Source organism: Dipodomys merriami, unplaced genomic scaffold (genome assembly GCF_024711535.1).
Source record: "Dipodomys merriami isolate MVZ:Mamm:240054 unplaced genomic scaffold, mDipMer1.0.p SCAF_271, whole genome shotgun sequence".
In the NCBI taxonomy this organism is placed as follows: domain Eukaryota; kingdom Metazoa; phylum Chordata; class Mammalia; order Rodentia; family Heteromyidae; genus Dipodomys; species Dipodomys merriami.
The window spans coordinates 1165226-1186225 of record NW_027204171.1 but is presented as its reverse complement, the minus strand read 5'-3'; the positions used below and the strand labels follow the sequence as shown (position 1 = coordinate 1186225).

Sequence of the window (21000 nt, the reverse complement as noted above, 5' to 3'; positions counted from 1 at the left end):
GCACTCAGCTGGGCGCCAGTGGCTCACATCTGTCATCCTAGCTACTCACAGGAGGCTGAGATTGGAGGATCGCAGTTCAAAGCCAGCCCAGGCAGGAAAGTCCATGAGACTCTGATCTCCAATAAACCACTCAGAAAACCGGAAGTGGCGCTGTGGCTCAAGTGGTAGAGCGCTCGCCTTGGGCTGAAGAGCTGAGGGACAGCGCCCAGGCCCAGAGTTCAAGCCCCACAACCAAATGCTAAGGAACAGTACCTGGACCCTGAGTTTAAGCCCTTTTACTAGCAAGTGTACACATGTATGCACACACACACACACACACACACACACACACACACACACACACACACACCATTTTCCTTTAATTTTTTACATTTGACTTCAATAAGCCTTAATAAACTATATGTTAATACAATCAGAAGAAATTTAGGTGACTTGATTATCTGTGTGTGCGCGCGCACACGCATGCGTGCCAGTCCTAGTACTTGAACTGAGGGCCTCCACTGTCTCTGAAGTTTTTGTGCTCAAGGCTGGTGCTCTACCACTTGACCCACAGCTCCACTTCCAGCATTTTGGTGGTTAAAGAGTCTCAGGAACTTTTCGGCCCAGGAGGGCTTTGAACCACCACCTCAGATCTCAGCCTTCTGAGTAGCTAGGATGACAGGCGTGAGCCACCCCGTGCACACCAAGGAAAACCCGCTTTTGTTAAAGACCTGAAACCTTTGGAGGCTGCAAGTGACGCAGAGACCTCAGGGCTCCAACGATGGTTTTGGGCTCCCAGTCCCCCACCGCCCTGTCTCCTGGTGGCCAGCAGCTGGCCAATCAATCCCTCTGCAAGCAGCCTTCAAGGCTTCGATCCTGAAGGCCGAGGTGATTCACCTTGACCTCTCTTTCCAGAGCACCTCCGGAGCTCGGTGATCGACCGCAAGGACTTAATCATCAAGAGGATCAAGCCCAAACCCCAGCAAGGCGACGACATCACCGTGGTGGATGTGGAGAAGCAGATCGAGGCCTTCCGCGGCCGCCTGGTCCAAATTCTCGGGGAGCCCCTGGTCCCCCAGCTCCAAGACAAAGTGCACTTGTTGAAGCTGCTGCTCTTCTACGCCGCTGACTTGAACCCCGACACCGAGCCGGGCCCAAAGCGCTGGAGCCATTCGTGAGGGCCTCCCAAGCAACCGCACACCAAGAATACCTCCAAACTCTTCCTCCAAGCACTTAGCGGCTCTAAGTATGCACAGTAGTTCCAAACCTAGCGCCAAACCTAGACTGTATCTGTAGGTTAGACTAAGCTGGCCGGCTCCCCCTGTATATGTTTTTTTTTTGATAATCCTACTCCAACCCTACTCTCAAAAAGGTGTATTAAATATACAAAGGGTATCTATTTTTTAATAAATTATTTATCTACGCTCTTTTTGAACTAGGTAATACTATATGCACTACACGTTTGGACATTTCCATTCAAAATGTGAGGAGAGGCCGTGGGCCGGGCAAGCTACGTCAACGTGGCCATTCCTAAGGATACCTGTTCTACATTCCTAAGGACACCGCTGGTCCCGCAGGGGACCTGCACCCCCACCCACCACTCTCAGACTTTTTGTATGGCACCCTGGGACTGTGCCCAGTGTATCAAGATCTCATGTAACCAACTGGGGTGGGTGGAAAGAAACAAAGTGTGCTAGAAAAACATGTCAAAAAAGCCACAATAAAGACAATAGTTTTTAGAACACCACGTTTTTTCATGCTTAAGAGTATGATGATTGGTAGGCAGATGGCTATTTTCTTTTCCTTGTGTGTGCCAGTACCCAGGCTTGAATATACATGGGACTTAAAACTCATTCAGGGCCTGGACACAGCTCCTGAGCTTTTTTGCTCAAGGCTAGTGCTCTACCACTTTGAACCAGGGCCACTTGTGGTTTTCTGGTGGTTCACTGGAGAGAAGAGACTCACAGGGACATTGTTAACCCCGGTTGGTTTCAAACAGATCCTCAGATCTCAGCCTCCTGAGTAGCTAGGACTACAGGCATGAGCCACTGGTTCCAGGCTTCTCACAGCATTTTGCTCAAGACTGGCACTCTGCATCTGAGCTACATTGCCACTTCCAGCTTTTTGGGTGGGTGGTTAATTGGGGATAAGAATCTTGTGGACTTTCCTGCTGGCCTCAAACCTCAATCCTTAAGTCTCAGCCTCCTGAGTAGCTGGGAATACAGGTGGGAGCTACTGATGCCTGGCTTCAAACAGCTACACTTAACCCAATAAAAGGCTGCATATCCACAGTTGAGAAAGTAAGGGTTTTTATTGTCAGTACGAGAGATGTAACAAAGACACAAATAAATTAATTTTTCTGACAATTTGAAACTCCAGGGCTGCTCTCTGAGAAGGTGAACTCTTCTGTAAACAAACCACCCAAAACAAAACCAGCGAGAATCTGAGCCCATGTGGAACAGGATGGAACACAGCAAGGAGAAATAAAGGATGTGTTTTCCAGAAAGTTTTGGGGCTTGTTTTGATGGAAAATGCTCTTAGAAAAATGTATTGTCCCCCTCTGAAAAAAAAAATTTTTTAAGAAGTCCCAAGCCCCTAGCTAGCCTGGAAAAAGAAATCAAAATGAGGTCAGATTAATGGGTCCATCTACTCAAAACTTCCAGCGCCTAGATGTAGCGTTTGAACATGCACGAGACCCTGATCAAATTTCCAGCCTCGCCCCCCACCCCCGAAAAAGAAAACATGAGCATCCACTTAGCAAGACGGACGCAGTACTCCATTTTCTCCAAATGGCATCCAACTGGTTTCACTTTAAAGTACAGGAAAGGCTTCTGCTAGTTAGAAAGGAACAAAAAGAACCTCGCTGCAGTGAGTCATGATTCCACTAGGGTTGATTTAAAAACCAAAAACAGAGAAGTCACCTCTAGTTCCAGCCTAGAAAGTGGGGGTCGTGTTCACTGCCCAGATCTCAAACAGGACCCTGGGGCCCTAACCAATCAGGTACGCCATGGATGCCATTGGTCATGTTGATTTAAAGACTCAAGAGTTGGGTTTGGGACTTACTACACCTAATTCACCTAGTAAGCAAGGGTCAAAAACCTGTGGCTGGAGCTACAGAACCGCACAGGGCGAGAGCCCCAAACACCACTGCTGCCATCGGGACAGAATGACTGAAGTTCAACTACTGGTTTGCTCGGAAAGAAAATCACTGCATATGTCTAGCTCTATCCGCAGCTGAGCAGGTGCGGGTCAGAAAATACCACTCCTAAGTCACAACCAAGAGGACAGAATTCCAGAGACAAAGGAGTGCGCTAAAAGCCAGTGGGCGTGAGCACGTTGAAGTCTCGGGGTTTGAGAGTGTGGGTCCGCGGTGGCGGCGGTGGTGGCTTTTTCCCTTCTGTCATGGGGGCGTCCATCTTGGGGGGCTGGAAGGTGGCTGGCTCGTCGGCCGATCGGGTGGCCTGCACACGGATCAGCTCCATGGGGGTGGGCTTCTGCGCCCCTTTGTAGGCCTGGAGGGTAAAACCTCCAGAATCGGACTTCTGCAGGGGCCTTGGTCCAAAGAGACTCCACTTATCCGCCATGTTTCTGTCCTTATCCCCACTTCCGGGATCCATGGTGCTAGGATTCGGGCCAGGAAAGGCTATGGAGGATGCAGAGGTAAACCACCCTCTAGAAGAAGAGCACGAAGCATTCAATATACCGCCATCTGCGACTCAGGCATCTCACACCAAAAAAAAACAGGCTGCCCTCTTGGCTTTATCCACACAAAGCTCTGCCGGGCTCTGCTGAGATCTGAGGATCCTGGTTCAAAGCCAGCCCGCGGCAGCAAAGTCCATGAGACTCTCATCTTCCATGAGCCCCCAGAAAACCAGAAGTGGCGCTGGGGCTCACGGGGTAGAGCGCTCGCCTTGAGCTGAAGAGCTGAGGGACAGCGCCCAGGCCCAGGGTTCAAGCCCCATGACCAACCAAAACCAAAAGTCTCAAGGACTTTCTTCCCCAGGCTAGCCTTGAATTGTGATCCTCAGATCTCAGCCTCCTGAATAGCTAGGATGAAAGGCATGAACTACCCCTGGCTAAGAACAGGATAATGGATGATGCCCACTTCCCAGCCCAAACCGGAAGTTCAACTCCAGGCCCACCTGCGCCCAAGCGTTCCTGACCGGGGCAACTGGGCTCAGCGGCTCCCAGGGAGTGCTCACCTGGACTTGTGCTTAGGGGAAGACTGGGGGGTGCTGGTCGGGGTGGACTGGGCTGAGGCGGGCTGCTTTTCTTCTCTTGTTAGGTCCCCGCTCTGTAGCTTCAGTTTCTGCTCAGATGGACGAAATTTGGTCAAAGTAAAAGTTAACCCAAAACAGCACTCTGACTTTTAAGCAAATGAAAGAAAATGCGCCGGGCGCCGGTGGCTCACGCCTGTCATCCTAGCTACTCAGGAGGCTGAGATCTGAGGATCACGGTTCAAAGCCAGCCTGGGCAGGAAAGTCCGTGAGACTCTGATCTCCCATGAACCACCAGAAAACCACAAGTGGCACTGTGGCTCAAGTGGTAGAGCACTCGCCTTGAGCTGAAGAGCTGAGGGACAGCGCCCAGGCCCAGAGTTCAAGCCCCACGACTGACAAAAAAAAAAAAAAGAGTCTCATGGACTTTCCTGCCCAGGCTGGCTTTGAACCGCGATCCTCAGATCTCAGCCTCCCTGAGTAGCTAGGATGCCAGGCGGGAGCCACCAAGGGCCGGGCAAGGAAGGTGCTCTAACACTTGAGGGGAGAGAGGAAGAGAAGGGGAAGGGACTGGGAGGGGAGGGCTTGGCTTTTCAGGAAGTAGGCACGAAGGCCACTTACATGGAGCGCTTCTGCCACGCGGAGGTACTTGGTCTCCTCCGTGGTGAGGCCCTTGTGCGGTGTGTAGCCCGCATCTCTCAGCCCTGCCTGCTGCTCAAAACGCTGGATGTTCTCCTGGGTCTGTTCTGGAAAAGGAGATCACAGTCATGCCCAATCTCACCCCCCCCCCTTCCCGCCCTCCCCCAGCAAGGGAGACGCCACAAGGTCCAAGAGCCTTCAGCCACACCCAACCAGCCCAGAATGGCTGCCCCGGACAGGCCCTCAGGTGGTGACCCGGATTCCCACTATGGTTCCGAGCGCCAACAGCCTTCCCTCACCCAGCCAGAGCAGCTTGTGATGAGAAGTTTCTAGGAGTAGCCGGGCGCTGGTGGCTCACGCCTGTCACCCCAGCTACTCAGGAGGCTGAGATCTGAGGATCACGGTTCAAAGCCAGCCCGGGCAGGAAAGTCCGTGAGACTCTTATCTCCAAATTAACCACCAAAAAGCTACAAGCAGAGCTGTGGTTCAAGTGGTAGAGCCCCTAGCCTTGGGAGAAAAAGCTAAGGGCTGGTACCCAGGCCCTGAGGTCAAGCCCAGTACTGGCACATAAAAATAAAAGGAGCTAGGGCTGGGAAGGTGGCTCAGTGGTAGAGCACTTGCCTTGCATGCATGAGGACCTGGGTTCGATTCCTCAGCACCACATAATTAGAAAAAGCCGGAAGTGGTGCTGTGGCTCAAGTGGTAGAGCGCTAGCCTTGAGCTGAAGAGCTGAGGGACAGCGCCCAGGCCCAGAGTTCAGGCCCAGGAATGATCAAAAACAAAAAAGTACCAAGTTTTCATCAAGACTCACTACCCCATGACTCACCCACAAAGTCTGGCCAAAGGAAACAAGTCACATTCAGGCTAGCGGGTACCGAGAGACCAACTATATTCACAGCACAGACACTCTGCTCTGAAGTGGTCCAAGTTTCTTTGGGGTGGGACGGCCTGGCCCCGAGTCCTGGCCGTCCACTCAGCGTGAACTGATTTCCTCAAGTCATTTACACTGTGGGTTGAACGGCAGCTGTTCAACTTACAGAATACAACCTTGCATAGAGAAACGCAGGAAACGAATCTCGAATCTACAAAAGCGTTTTTCCCGTCTTAAAACTCTAAAAGGCAAAAAAGATTTGTAGTGGAGGTTTTGTGCAGTGCTGGGGTACGAACTCGGGGCTTTGTGATTGCTAGGCAGGCAAGCTACGGTTTCTCTGAGTTCAAGCCAGACACCATGGCTCAGACCTGTAATACTGAGCCCACAAGGATGCCCAATGCTGGGTAAAACCACCCACTGAAATGGAGATTCAATGCTCAGAGACTCATCAGCCAAAGCAATGCTATATACGTGCTCTCCAAGAGCCGACAAGAGTCACAGGACACACACAGAAATAAAGAATTGTCTCAGCAAGGCAAAATTTATCTCTGCACACAAGGGGGCGCTACCAGCCAGAACTCTGGCTAGCAAGCAAGCAAGCAAGCAGCACGGGCAGGCCGCTCAAGGATTTATCTCTGGAGGCAGGTAGGCCCCGCCCCTCTGCTCTGATTGGCTGAGGTCAGGGTCAGCATCTGCTCTCATTTGGCTAGTTGAGTTTGAAGAAGGTAAAATGTATTTGGATAAGATTATAAATGTATTCATATAAGATTAACAATTTGCAAGTCATCTCAAAATGGACCCACACCCTCTGCTATTTTTTTTTTGGTCAGTCGTGGGGTTTGAACTCTGGGCCTGGGCGCTGTCCCTCAGCTCTTCAGCTCAAGGCGAGCGCTCTACCACTTTGAGCCACAGCACCACTTCTGGTTTGCTGGTGGTTTATTGGAGATAAGAGTCTCACGTACTTTCCTGCCCAGGCTGGCTTCCAATCATGATCCTCAGATCTCAGCCTCCTGAGTGGCTAGGATGACAGGCGTGAACCACCAGTGCCCGGCCCTGTGCTATTTCCTGAGCAATCTAAGGCATGCTTGGAAAGAAACCATTTCAAGATAAAACGTTACATTTCAAAAGTCCTCTCCTGTCCCAAAGCAGGTCTCTTTTCCTGAACAAAAGCCAAGCCACCAGGCCAAAGCAGGAACTTTGAAGCGCTACACTTTGATAGAAAAGACAGTTCTGGGGGCTGGGAAGGTGGCTCAGTGGTAGAGTGCTGGCCTAGCATGCATGAAGCCCTGGGTTCGATTCCTCAGTACCACACACAGAGAAAAAGCCAGAAGTGGCACTGTGACTCAAGTGGTGGAATGCCAGCCTTAAAGTTCAGGGCCAGTGCCTAGGCCCTGAGTTCGAGCCCCAGGACTGGCCAAAAAAATACAAAGAAAAGAAAAGACTGTTTTGCTCACAGTACCAACCAAGCCCTGGATGGGAGGGGCTGTTGACCCCAGGCCTAAGCTCCGCCCCAGCCCGCCTCACTCTGCGCCTGCGCGGTGCTTACTTGTGATCAGAGAATTCATGATGACATGGGTGGCCTTAGCCTTCACCACCGGGACCTTGTCGGCACCCTCAGTGGCCTCGGCCGGGGGGGACACACTGGCGTCTCCCTCTTCCTGGTCAAGAGAGAAAAGGGAGCACTTGAGCGGGAGCAGTTGAGGAGTCTTGGACCTAAACTTAGACTCCAGCAGATCTTTTACGTGGGAAGATGTGAAGGGGAAACTGGTCGCCCTCGTTGGTAGATTATGAATTATCTGGTCAGTGATGATACCTAGACAGCAGTGAACAGCTCCAGCTCACAGGCAAGGACTCTCCTCCCAGCTTCCCTGACCCGCACCCACTGAACTATGCTCCAAATACTGCTGTCAGGCGCCCAGCCAACTTTCACTTTATCAGCGCATTGTCATGTGGGCGTGCACCTCTCCTGGAAGGCGGGGCCAGCACATTGCTGGCCCCGCCCATTTCTAGTAGGTAGGGTTGAAGGGGGCTAAGGCTGAAGAGTTGTTGGGCGGTGGTAGCGTGGCTCATGCTTGTCATCCTAGCTGTTCACTGAGGCTGAGATTGGAGGCTGGTGGTTTGAGGCCAGCCAAGCAGGAAAAAGTCCGTGAGGACTCGGATCTCCAACGAACCATCAAAAAAAAAAAGCTGCAAATGGCTGGGTATCAGTGGTTCACGCCTGTCATCCCAGCTACTCAGGAGGCTGAGATCTGAGGATCCCGGTTCAAAGCCAGCCCAGGCAGGAAAGTCCATGAGACTTCTTCTCTCCAATGAACCACCAGGAAACCGGAAGTGGCGCTGTGGCTCAAAATGGTAAAGTGCCAGCCTTGAACAAGAAAGCTAAGAGGCAGTGTTGAGCTCTGGGTTCAAGCCCCTAATACTAGGCTTTATTTAAACAAAAGGGGGCAGGGGCCGCCTTGGGAGGTAGCTCACGAGCAAAGTGCTTGCCTAGAAAGTACACCGCCGTGGGTTCAATCCCCAATACCAGAAACAAAAACAAATCCAAGCTGGACACTGGTGGCTCACACCTGTAGTCCCAGCTACTCAGCAGGCTGAGATCTGAGGACTGCAGACCGAAGTCTGCCCAGGCAGAAAAGACCACGCGCTCTCATCTCCCAGTCGCCACCAAAAAGCCTGAAGTGGAGCCATGGTTCAAGTGGCAGAGTACCAATCTTGAATGAAAAAGAAGTTAGGCCCCCGAGGGCAAAAAAGAGCAGGGTACAGTGTACCCTGAAATGCGGGACTCAGGGGCTATTGTCACTGAAGCCAGGTGCTCCAGATACAGTCTGGTCCTTCCAGCTACAAAATGAATGTCTGTGTGTGTCAGGCCTGGTGCTAATTACTGGGTGCTGGGCGTGAAACCTCTAAGCACCACACCATGCTCCAAGCGGGAAGTCCCACACCATGCGATCTTCACGCACAAAACCACTACCACTGTGTAAGAGTTCCTTCATGAGATGCCCAGGAGACAGACAGACAGATAAGACAGACAGACAGAAAGAGCATAAATGAATGTCATCCTTTTTCTTTTTCATATTTTGGGTCCTGTTCTCAAGTTATCTTATTGGGTCCACATAAAACACTATGGTCCCTTCACCAGCCTGTACCCAGGGACACATAGCCTTGGTTCTCAAGGGGCAGCTGGACAGTCACTGGATGGTCATAAAATAATAGACTTGCTGGGGACTGGGAGGAGCAGTAGATCTCCCTCATTACACAGATTGTATATGCAATTATTTATCCATGGGACAGCACCTAGGTAACTTGCAAGGCTGGATCATGGGAAAGGAAGCTGGGGAGAGGCCAGTGGCGGACAGAACTACATGGCACCACTTCGAAATGTTCCAGAGCTTGGACTTTTAACAGGGGGAGCTCAGTACTTGAACTTGAACTCAAGACTGAAAACAGCGCCCCTTAGTTCTGTCACTCCAGGCTGACGCTCTCTACCGCTAGAGCCACAGCTTTACTTCTAGCTTTTTGGTGGATCGTTAGCGACAGGAATCTCATACACTTTCCTGCCGAGGCTGGCTTTGAACCAGGATCCTCAGATCTCAGCCTCCAGAGTCGCTGGGATTATAGAGGTGTGAGCCACAAGCACACAGCTCACTTTGCACACACACAGAAAGTGGGTGCTGCTCCTTCTGAGAGGAAGGCTTGTGGCGCGGGAGCGGTAGGGGGGGGAATGAGGATCTGGGTCTGCCAGAAGCCATCAGCGGGGTCCAGTACCTTGGCGAGGAGCTGGTACTTGCGCTCCGGGATCACTGGCTTCCAGGGGATGCTGCCCATGTCCGACGGGGGAGGAGTCATGGGCGCGGGCTCTTCCAGGGCATCGTCATAGCTGAACGCCCGGCGGCACATCCCGATGGGCAGGGACATCTTGCCTAGAGACCCACTAGGCCCAAGGGCTAAAAACAGAGACACCTGTCAAGGTGGGTCAGCAACCGAACCTTCTAGTAGCATTAAACTCATCTCTGCAAGCTCTGAAGCAAGCTCTGAAACGAAGGGACAGACAAGAACATCACAGCCTGTTGAAGGACCGAACAGATTCATGTCTGTGTGCGTGTGCATGCGTGCGTGTGCCCATGCGCTGGTATTGTGGCTTGAACTCAGGGCCAAAGGCTCTGTCTCTGAGATTTCTCACTCAAAAATGGTGCTGGGAAGGTGGCTTAGTGGTAGAGTGCTTGCCCAGCATGCATGAAGCCCTGGGTTCGAGTCCTCAGTACCATAAAAACAGAAAAAGCCAGACGTGGCGCTGTGGCTCAAGTGGTAGAACTCTAGTCTTGAGCATAGAGAGCCTCAGGGACAGTGCCCAGGCCCTGAGTTCAAGCCCCAGAACTGACAAAAAAAAACACTTGAAGGAAAACTCCACTTTCAGCTTTTCGATGTTTAATTGGAGGAAAGAGTCTCATGACCTTTCCTGCCTGGATTAGCTTCACACTGCTGAGTAGCTGGGATTATAGGGGTGAGCCACAGTGCCCAGCTAACACCCCGGATTGTTCACACAACAACCTTAATGCATTTTCAGAACACAAGGAAGCCTGAGTCTGGATTTGAGTTTTCTGAACAATCAAAACCCAAATCTGGGCCTGGGAAGGTGGCTCAATGGTAGAGTGCTTGCCCAGCACGCATGAAGCCCTGGATTTGATTCCTCAGCACCACATACACAGAAAAAGCTGGAAGTGGCGCTGTGGCTCAAGTGGCAGAGCACTCGCCTGGAGCTGAAGAGCTGAGGGACAGCGCACAGGCCCAGAGTTCAAGCCCCACGACTGACGACAACAACAACAACAACAACAAAAAAAAAATCTGACTCTAGAGTTTGTAATCTTTCTGGAAAGCCGCAGAAGCCCTCTGGCTAAGGCTGTTGAATCACAAAAGTCTGACAGACTTTCTGGTTCTTGTGGTTTGGGGTTTGTTTTTTGCAATCGGTTATTACAGCCTGTACAGCCTGTCCAGGACTCCAAATCTTCCAGCCTTAGCATGGGAACACAGTGCTGGGATTACAGGAGTGCACTACCACGCCTGACAAAACTAAGCCTTAAAGGTCAAGTGATTTGCCTAGGTTCGTACAGAAAATGGTTACGTAATGCTTGACCAGCTTCTGAGGCCAAATCCTCTCTCCGGCCTGGCCAAAAACAATAGCATGCCCAGAAATCTGCAAACACCTGACCCTGCCGGGCCTATGTCCAACTTCAAGTGTTTAAGTCAAACAACAGAGATTCCATTACAGAAACTGTTGATAGAGCCACTCACAAAACTGGCAGCTCTCACCCTACCATTCCTGTCTAAACTCACAGCTGGAATGTTCTGCTGTGACTCAGGCATCAAGGACCAAGGAACAAGGTTCATTTTGTTAGACTTGCTAATCCTGTCATGGCAAGGTGACATTTCCCCGTGGCTAACATTATATAACCAGTCTCCCAACAGTGTGTCCAAACCAATCCAAGGCTTCGCTCAAACAGCAAAGGGGGGAAGGGGGGGCATTAAGTAGCTCTGCACTGGATTTATATTAATATTAGTAACAATTACTAACGGGCTGGGAAGGTGGCTCAGTGGTAGAGTGCTTGCCTAGCATGCATGAAGCCCTGGGTTCGATTCCTCAGTACCACAGACACTGAAAGAGCCAGAAGTGGCGCTGTGGCTCAAGTGGTAGAGTGCTAGCCTTGAGCAAAAGAAGCTCAGGGACAGTGCCCAGGCCCTGAGTTCAAGCCCCAGGACTAGCAAAAACAAAAAAAAAGTGATTACTAACAAACCCAGCTTGCCAGGGACGGAGAAGAGGAATACAAAGTACAAAGTTCCCTGTGGGGGAGTAATAAAAGTTTTCTGCCATTAGATTGTGTTGACGATTCCGTAAGCTCGTGCACATACTACAAATCAGTATTCACTTCAGTAGCTCACACCTATTAATCCTAGCTACTCAGGAGACTGAGAGCTGAGAATCTCGATTCCAAGCCAGCTCTGCCAAAAAAAATGTGGAGATCAAAAAAAAAAAAAAAAAAAAAATCAGCAAAAAGCTGGAAGTGGAGGCGTGGCACAAGTGATAGAGTGGTATTCTTGAGTGAAATGTCGAAGGGACAGTGCCTAGGCCCTGCGTTCAAGTCCTAGTACCAGCACAAAAAATAAATAAATAAATAGGTAAAATTATAGTGTCCGCATTATATCTCAATTAAACAAAGACACAAGCCAATAGAAATTACTAAGCATTTACAATTCTCATCTAATCTTCACTAAGCAACAATTCTTCCCATTTTCCAGCTCAGGAAACTGAGGCCCAGATTATAGACAACTTGCTCAATGTTATCCAACCAGGGAGTATGAGGTAGATTAAAGCCAGAGCTCATACTCCAGGCCCCGAAAACAACAACAAAACATTCATTAGCCTAGAGTCAAAACCACAAGGCTCTGGATGGCCACAGAGTTGGAGTTTATGATATTTACAGCACAATGCAAGACAAACACTCAAGTCGATGAAGCGGCAGGCTAGACATACATTCTACCAGTTCACCTAACTCAACTGCAGGGCCATTTCAAAACTTCCCCCGACAACCATCTGAATGGCATATAAAAATAATAGTACCACAAGGTACTAGGTGGGCTCACGCCTGTAATCCTAGCTACTTAGGAGGCTGAGATCTGAGGCCTGTGGTTCAAAGCCAGCCATAGCGGACAAATCCCAGAGACTCTTATCTCTAATCTTTGTTTTTTCTTAAAGCCAAAAGCAGGCTCAAGGGGTAGAGTGCCAACATTGATCAAAAAAAGATACATATACATACATACACACACACACACACGTATGTATGTATATATATATATGATTTGTATCATCTGATACAAAGTAAATGGTTAGCATACATCCTCAAGAACTACTACTATTTAAATTAGGGGGCTGGATACTTAAGAAGACATTTTTTTTTTCTTCTCCATACTAAAGTTTGAACTCAGGGCACTACCACTTGAGCCATGCCTCAGCCCCTTTTTTTGCTTTAGTTTTCAGATAATCTCTCACTTTTTGCCCTGGCTGACTTCAGACTTTGATCCTTCTACCTAAGTCTCCAGTGGTAGCTGAGATTACAATTATGTGCTGCTAGGCCTGACCATGAGATATTATTTAAATGATAACCTATTAGGTCTGAGTTATTCCCTGGCCTGGTGGCAGAAAGAAACTGTTAAGATAATAGTTCAGATAAAAATGATTTCTGAGTAGCAGTTTTAAACCATTACTTTAAAAAAAAAAATGCAGATTACCAGGCACTTCTGGTTGTCTTGTAGCCATTGAAAGACTGGGATCCAAGGTGCTTTTAGAGATAGAATTCGGAGCTGATCCCTGCCACCTAAGAAGATAACAAAGGGCATTTTCTGATGGTGAATACTAAAGGATTGGCTGGAATGCCTGCTGCCCACCAGCCACTGGAGATGTAAGTCTTATCAAGTAGAAACACACACAAGAGACCCATGGGTGACAGACATGGCAAACGTGATGGGGGGGGGGGACGGGGCGCCGAGCTGGGTCTCACATCCAGGGCTTCACACCTGTGAGAGATCACAGCCCCAGTCTCCGGGTGGAGAATCACCTTACCACTGTGAAATGAGGTGACCACTATGCCGACAGACAGAGGTGAATGGGGAGCATGGTGCAGCTGCAGCAAACCCGCAAAGCTTCCTCTGCCCAGGCCATCCAGAGAGGTTCTAGTGACAACAAACAACCAGGATTGGTCCAGCCTCTCTCGGGCTGGCCGGATGCTGTGCCGCACAGAGTCAAGGGCGCTCGGAATCGTATCAGAAAACACCAACCAACACCCACTATTTGCAGAGTGCGTGTGTGTGTATTGGTACTGGGGCCTGAATTTAGAGCCTGGTCCTTAGCTTTTTTTGCTCCAGGGTGGCGCTCTACCACTTGAGCCACAGCGCCACTGCTGGTTTTCTAGTGGATCATGGGAGATCAGAGTCTCAGGGACGTTCCTGCCCCGGGCTGGCTTTGAACCGCGATCCTCCGATCTCAGCCTCCTGAGTAGCTGGGATGACAGGCGGTGAGCCACCGGGGCCGGGCTCGGGTCCGCTCAGTCTTGACCAGGTTCCTCGGGTAAATCACCGTGTGGCGGGCACCCCCGGGCCGGAGGCGGCCCCGCCCCGGCCCCCCCCCCCGGTGCCTCTCCTCCCTCCGGCCTCCGCGCTGGCCAGGCCTGAGCCCCGCGCCCCGAGGCTCGGACCGGCGATCGGAGGGAGCCCGGGCCCGGCCCGGCCCCGCCAGGACGGGAGGCGCGGCCCGCGGGACGGGAGCGGCCGCTTCCGGGGCTCCGGAGCCGAGGTCCGCCGGTCCCGGGCCCCCGTCCTCCGGCCCCCGGGGAAGGGCCCGTCCGGCCGCGGAGCAGGCCGAGCCCGGGGAGGAGTCTACCTGATCTCTTCGCTGTGTCGGGCCGCAATGCGGCCAACTACACAGGCTCGGAGGTCCCGAAGCTCCAGAGAGGCCGCAGCGCGGGCCGCCGCCGAGCCATGCCGCGAGCGCCGGCCGCAGCGCCGGAGCTCTACACCCGGACCCCGGCCCGCCGGGGAACAAGAGGCGCCTCCGGGTCTCGGAACGTCCCGCGAGACTGGACCCCCCGCCGTGCTCTCCAGGCATGCTGGGAGTTGTAGTTCTCTGCGGGTGGGCCACGCCCCCTCCCTCGACCCAGCTCCCTCAGCTGCCTGGCCAAGAGCTACACTGAGGAAATCCATCAGCTCCCACAGGAAGAAGACTTATTTGTTTTCCATTCAGTTTCTTTTTAATTATTATTGTTATTGTTATTATTATTATAAAGGTGATGTGCAGGAAGTGGGACTGTGGCTCAAAGTGGTAGAGCACTAGCCTTGAGCAAAAGAAGCTCAGGGACAGCGCCCAGGCCCTGAGTTCAAACCTCACTAAAATATATATATGTATACATATATATTATATTTTTATTATATATTATATATTATATAACATTATATATATTATTACACATATTATTATATTATATATTATATATACTATATATTATATATTATTATATATTATACATTATATATTATATGTAATATAATATATATAATATGTAATATTATATATAGTTACATATAATATATAGTTATATATAACTATATATAGTTATATATAATATATAATATTATATAATACATAATATTATATATAATATATATTATATATTATATATAATACATAATATTATATATATTATATATTGCATATAATAATATAATTATATATTATATATAATAATTATTATATAATATATAATATTATATAATATATTATATAATTATATATATAATATGTTATATAATTATATAATAATATATAAATATATATACTAAATAAATATATAATAATATATTTTACATATATATAATGTACATAAGTCAGACCATGAATACATCTTTTTTTTGCTAGTCGTGGGGCTTGAACTCAGGGCTGAGCACTGTCCCTGAGCTCCTTTTTGCTCAAGGCTAGCCCTCTACCACTTGAGCTCACAGCACCACTTCTGGCTTTTTCCATGTCTGTGGTACTGAGGAATCGAACCCACAGCTTCATGCATGCTAGGCCAGCACTCTACCACTGAGCCACCTTCCCAGCCCCTGAGCGCATTTCTTTTTGGACATTGTCAATGCTTCATTCTCACCCAGTTTTTCCCTCCCATCCTCACCCACAAGTTGTAGAGTTCATGGATTTTCCACATAGTGTCCAGTAAGGACCACTGCTGCATCTGTTTACCCTTTGTCCCTCCATTTCTTTCTTTCTTTGGTCAGTTGTGGGGCTTGAATCTGGGTCTGGGCACTCTACCGCTTGAGCCACAGCTCCACTTTCAGTTTTCTGGTGGTTAATTGGAGATTAAGAGTCTCATGGACTTGTGGGGGGGGGGGAGGCTGGCTTTGAACCGTGATCCTCACATCTCAGCCTCCTGCGTAGCTAGGATGACAGGCTTGAGCCACCCACCCCTGGCAGCCATGTTTTTTTCAAAATTCATTCTTTGCCCCATCCACTAGGAGGAAGGCCAGCTCACAGTTCTTTAGATCCATCGTAAGGCAGGATTTAGACTTTCCCCACAAACACATGAAAACTCTTTCCTGGAAATTGCTCTCTGATTGAAACAACTGTTTCTGACATTTTGGTGGTTCCAAGGTCATAACCTAGTTTAAGGACAATGTAAAATAAAAATGATAGGAAGCTATTGTATTTAAACTGGGTTCTAACACCAGAAAGGAGTCACCTACTGTAAAGTTAGACTCAATCTAAACTCAGCTGCTTATCTATCAAAAAAAAGCAACTCAGGATTCTTTTCTTTTTTTTTTTTAAGGTCTGAGGCCAGGATTCAAACTCAGTACCTGTGACTTTCACTCATTGGCCAATGCTCCAATTGAGCCACACCTCCAACCTTGAAGGAATTTTTTTTTTCTTGTTGGTCCTGGGGCTTGAACTCTGGGCCTGGGTACTGCTCCTGAGCTCTTCAGCTCGAGGCAAGTGCTCTACCACTTGAGCCACAGCACCACTTCCAGTTTTCTGGTGGTTCATTGGACACAAGAATCTCATGGCCTTTCCTGCCCGGGCTGGCTTTGAACTATGATCCTCAGATCTCAGCCTCCTGAGTAGCTAGGATTACAGGCGTGAGCCACCAGCGCCCGGCTCTGTATATAGTTTTAATATATGTGTGCAATATGATATGATTAAATCAAGCTAGTTAACGAATTCATCACCCAAAAATGCTTAGTTACCCATGATCCCCAGGCACAACAAGGCTGGGCTAATATGTCCCAAATACATCCCAGGATTCAGATTCTGCTTGGCTGTTGCCACAATCTCAGGAAAGAAAAGGATCAAAATGGGGCTGGGAAGGTGGCTCAGTGGTAGAGTGCTTGCCTCACATGCCTGAGCCCTGGGTTTGATTGCTCAGCATCACATAAGCACCAGAAGTGGCGCTGTGGCTCAAGAGATAATGCACTCACCTTGAGCTGAAGAGCACAGGGACAGTGCCCAGGCCAAGAGTTAAGGTCCCACGGCCGACAAAAAGAAAAGAAATGATCAAAATAAATCTTCCCTGGGATTATAGGTGACAGTGACAGCAATTCAACATCTCCAAATCAGGATGGTCATAGTAAAAGAGGCTTCAGTTTAAAAATTAAAAGTTAGCCAGATGCCAGTGGCTCACGCCTGTCATCCTAGCTACTCAAGAGGCTTACCTCTGAGGATCACAGTTTGAAGCCAGCCAGGGCACGAAAGTGGTTTCTCCAAGAAAAAGCCAGGAGTGGTGCTGTGGTTCAAGTAGTAGAGCACTAGACTTGAGCAAAAGAGTTCAGGGACTGTACACAGACCCTGAGTTCAAACCCCATAACCGACAAAAAAAAATGTTTAATATATTTTTATTTTTAAATTTGGATTGCTAAGTCCTCAAAACCCCAGATCCCTCACAAGTGTCATTTGCACATAAATGACTTTGCTAAATGGTTTAGGTTCTGGCTTTCTGCTCCCAGGTAAAGTGAGGGTTCAGTTCTTCAAATCGGAATCATGAGAGCCGGGCACCAGTGGCTCACGCCTGTCATCCTCAGGAGACTGAGATCTGAGGATCACGGTTCAAAGCCAGCCCAGGCAGGAAAATCCCTGAGACTCTTAGAATCTCCAATGAACCACCAGAAAACCGGAAGTGGCGCTGTGGCTCAAGCGGTAGAGCGCTCACCTTGAGCTGAAGAGCTCAGGGACAGAGCCCAGGCCCAGAGTTCATCATCATCATCATCATCATCATCTGAATCACAAGTTCCAGGACGGGCCCATCTAGGCCTGTGTGAGGTCAGGCCATCTTCTTGGCTCCTGGGGCCGATCCTCTCTAGGTAAAAGATCTTGCCCCTCCCCCCCCCAACATCCCCCCCCCCCCCCCCCCCCCCCCCCCCGTCCATCCTGTGCATGTGTGACTCTGGTTTTGGTTCTTAGCCAAGTCTGGTTGCAATTCTGCGCAGCTGCTTGCTTTTCCCAGCAGTGATGATGGCATTATTGAACAGGTGGCTTTTTCTTTCTTTTTTTTTTTGGTCGTGGGGCTTGAACTTTGGGCCTGGGCGCTGTCCCTGCACTCTTCAGCTCAAGGAGAGCACTCTACCTCTTGAGCCACAGTGCCACTTCCGGTTTTCTGAGTGGTTTATTGGAGATCAGAGTCTTACAGACTTTTCTGCCCAGGCTGGCTTTGAACCTTGATCCTCAGATCTCAGCCTCCTGAGTAGCTAGGATGACAGGCCTGAGCCACTGGCACCAGGCTCAACAGGTGTCTTTTGCAGTCTAGTGACACGGCTTTTATCTGGATACAGTCAAGAGTCACTGCATGGGCTCCACCAGGGAATCCGGGGATCTTTTATACAACACACTAAACCAAGGGCCCTGACTCTCCTTTGTAACCCTAGCTAAGAGGCTAAGATCAGAGGATCACAGTTCAAAGCCATCTCAGGACATAAAGTCCATGAGACTTTTGTTCTCCAATGAACCAGCTAAAAGCCAGAAGTTGAGGTATAAATCACATGGCAGAGTGCCAGGCTCAAGGGAAAAAGCTAAGAGACAGAATCCTGGGCCTGAGCTCAAGTCCCAGCACAAATAAAAAAAGAAAAAGAAAAAATAAAACACCCACTGGCCTTGGGAACAGAAAAGAGTTAATTGAGGGCTGGTAGGTAGCTGTCCTGGACTCCTGAAAATCTCTACTTCAACTTCTTTGGGCAAGAAGGCTGAAGAGGGGCTGGGAAGGTGGCTCAGTGGTAGAATGCTTGCCTTGCATGCATGAGGCCCTGGGTTCCATTCCTCAGAAAAAGCCAGAAGTGGCACTGTGGCTCAAGTGGTAGAGCGCTAGCCTTGAGCTGAAGAGCTCAGGGACAATGCCCCAGGATCAGAATTCAGGGCCCATGAGCCACAACCAAAAAAAGACTGAAGACACTGGCCTAATTGTGGAACTGTGAACAACTGCTCCCCCTCGTGGTGGGGAAGAGGAAGAATTACCTTTATTTGTACATAGATGTGGGTGTGAGTGGGACTTGGACACCTTCCCTTAGCTTTTTGACTCAAGGATGGCACTCTACCATTTCAACACAGCTCCACTTTGGCTTTTTGAAGATAAGAGAGTCTCACAGATTTTCCTGTGCATTCTGGCTTCAAATAAAGATCCTCAGATCTCAGCCTTGTGAGTAGTGTATTATATAGACTTGAATCACTGGCAAGAAATGACTCTGTGTATGCGAGAATGGGGGGGGGGCTGGGGGCTGTCCCTGAGCTTTTTTTTTTTTTTTGGTCGGTCATGGGGCTTGAACTCTGGGCCTGGGCGCTGTCCGTCAGCTCTTCAGCTCAAGGCGAGCACTTACCACTTGAGCCACAGTGCCACTTCTGGTTTACTGAGTCATTTATTGGAGATAAGACTCTCACAGACTTTCCTGCCCAAGCTGGCTTTGATTCATGATCCTCAGATCTCAATCTTCTGCATAGATAGGATGACAGGCATGAGCCACCCACTCCCAGTTAGATGGTAGTGTTTTAACAAGCTCAAAGCTACAAATTCAAGCGCCAGCCCCCAAAAAACAAAACAAAACAAAACAAAAACAAATCTGTTGATTTCACAACTCACCAATGGCCTTGGGTCACAGTTTGCAATAAAGGCCAGGAGTTATGCCTTTTTTTTTTTTTTTTTTGCCAGTCCTAGGGTTTGAACTCATGGCCTGAGCTTCTTTTTTTTTGTCGGTCGTGGGGCTTGAACTCTGGGCCTGGGCGCTGTCCCTCAGCTCTTCAGCTCAAGGCGAGCGCTCTACCACTTGAGCCACAGCGCCACTTCCAGTTTTCTGGTGGTTTATTGGAGATAGGAGTCTCACAGTCTCTCCTGCCCGGGCTGGCTTTGAACCGTCATCCTCAGATCTCAGCCTCCTGAGTAGCTAGGATTACAGGCATGAGCCACCAGCGCCCGGCTTGGCCTGAGCTTCTTTTGCTCATGTTTAGCTCTACCACTTTAGCCAGAGTGCCCCTTCTGGCTTTTTCTGTGTATGTGGTATGGAGGAATCAAATGAACCCAGGGCTTCATGCATGCTAGGCCAGCACTCTACCACTAGGCCACATTCCCAGCCCCAGTATTTTTTTTTTTTTTTTTTGATCTGTCATGGGGCTTGAACTCTGGGCCTGAACGCCGTCTCTCAGCTCTTCAGCTCAAGGCTAGCGCTCTACCACTTGAGCCACAGCGCCACTTCCTGGAGTCATACCCTTCACCACACTTTCTCCCAACCCTCACTAAAAATGTTTATTTGAAAGGGATAGGAGGAGAAGGAGAAGGAGAAAGCATTGGACATGCTCAATTCAGATGTTTGTGGGTTCTCCTCCTGGCCCTTGCTTTAAAAGAAACGTCGGGTCGCTCCCTACCACCTGAAGAAAACCTGTTGCTGTGTTTGAGCAGGTGACACTTTCCCCCGGTCTCTGTGGCTTTCCTTCATGCTACTCCTCAATTCTACCCTTAGGCTGAGAAAGTATTATTTGATATATATTCGATCAGTTTCCCTCCTTCTCTCTTGTCTGCCGAGCACATCTCAGAGAAGTTCTATGCACTACCCCTGCCAAAGTGTGGACAGAAATCAAGAGTCTACAATGTGGGTGAATTACAATGTAAGCGAAAAGTCAGCTAGGTGGACACATATGTAGACAGAGGTAATGAGGAGTCGAGGCCAGAGGCTGAAGACACACAGCTCGGGGGTACAGAGGGCCTGGGAACTGGGAAGTAGGTGGAAGGGGTGTGACACTCTGTGGGCAGGCCCTGCTAGGGCCTGACAGCCTCGGGCTAGCCCCTGCTGTCCACCAACCATCTCAAGTGCCCTAGGACTGTTCTAACTGGGACTCTTTATCTTCTTTCTCCTAGTGCTGGATCTGGAAGCCTGGCCAGTCACTAGGGAGACAAGACGATGACCAGGATCCCCACCCCCACCCCAAGACGGTAGAAGCTTTGGGCTCCACGAGGCACCGCCCCCCGCCCCCCCAAGGAGGGTGTAGGGTGCTGTGAGACACTCACTCAGGTCCTAGTCGAGTGTGGGATCCCCAATCCTGCTTCACTTTCCTCCTGGAGGTCTGTGAGGGGATGCCTGGGAGCAGGATGGCTGCCATCTGAGCGTCGGGCCGCGCGATCTCCCACGAACTCAGTTTCCCCTTCTGCGAGCTATTACTGGGGGGGGGGGGTGTGTGATGGAGAAGAGCCGTGCGTGGAGCCCCTGGCTGGCATCGGGGGCGGGCGAGCC

The 21000-nt window shown here is 49.7% G+C and overlaps 2 protein-coding genes across 7 annotated transcripts in view; one reads left to right on the top strand and one right to left on the bottom strand.

Moving 5' to 3' along the window:
- The window catches only part of Simc1 (SUMO interacting motifs containing 1), a 35321-nt gene extending 32603 nt beyond the window's left edge, over positions 1 to 2718 (top strand). Inside the window, exons 10-11 of one of the 2 annotated variants that reach the window (XR_011375357.1) lie at positions 895 to 1225; positions 1419 to 2718. Coding sequence is in view for 1 of the 2 variants with exons in the window: in XM_070036518.1 (XP_069892619.1) it covers positions 895 to 1157 (263 nt within the window). In the remaining variant the exon portion in view is untranslated. Of the gene's footprint in view, positions 1 to 894 lie in introns of both variants that reach the window. The other variant, XM_070036518.1, reaches the window with a different exon arrangement.
- Positions 2272 to 20926, bottom strand: Kiaa1191 (KIAA1191 ortholog). 5 transcript variants are annotated; one of them, XM_070036519.1, is made up of 8 exons: positions 14135 to 14298; positions 13319 to 13428; positions 12988 to 13073; positions 9472 to 9650; positions 7253 to 7364; positions 4818 to 4942; positions 4182 to 4288; positions 2272 to 3651 (listed from the first exon to the last, which is right to left on the bottom strand). In XM_070036519.1, the coding sequence occupies exons 3-8, from the start codon at positions 13013 to 13015 to the stop codon at positions 3291 to 3293; spliced, it is 912 nt and encodes a 303-aa protein (XP_069892620.1). In that variant the 5' UTR covers positions 13016 to 13073; positions 13319 to 13428; positions 14135 to 14298; the 3' UTR covers positions 2272 to 3290. The 5 variants fall into 5 exon arrangements, with proteins under 5 accessions (XP_069892620.1, XP_069892621.1, XP_069892622.1 ...); XM_070036520.1 differs by lacking the exons at positions 13319 to 13428; positions 14135 to 14298 and adding an exon at positions 20778 to 20926; XM_070036521.1 differs by lacking the exon at positions 14135 to 14298 and having other exon boundaries at positions 13314 to 13332.
- Between the last annotated feature and the right edge of the window lie 74 nt (positions 20927 to 21000).

Excerpts from the sequence above, each read along its gene's own strand:
- Kiaa1191 (XM_070036520.1), bottom strand. The coding sequence starts at position 20,869 with ATGGCAGCCATCCTGCTCCCAGGCATCCCCTCACAGACCTCCAGGAGG. Across the intron at positions 4,289-4,817 it reads GCGTGGCAGAAGCGCTCCAT|AAACTGAAGCTACAGAGCGG; the intron begins GTAAGTGGCCTT and ends CCATCTGAGCAG. Across the intron at positions 3,652-4,181 it reads TCCCCTAAGCACAAGTCCAG|AGGGTGGTTTACCTCTGCAT; the intron begins GTGAGCACTCCC and ends CTCTTCTTCTAG.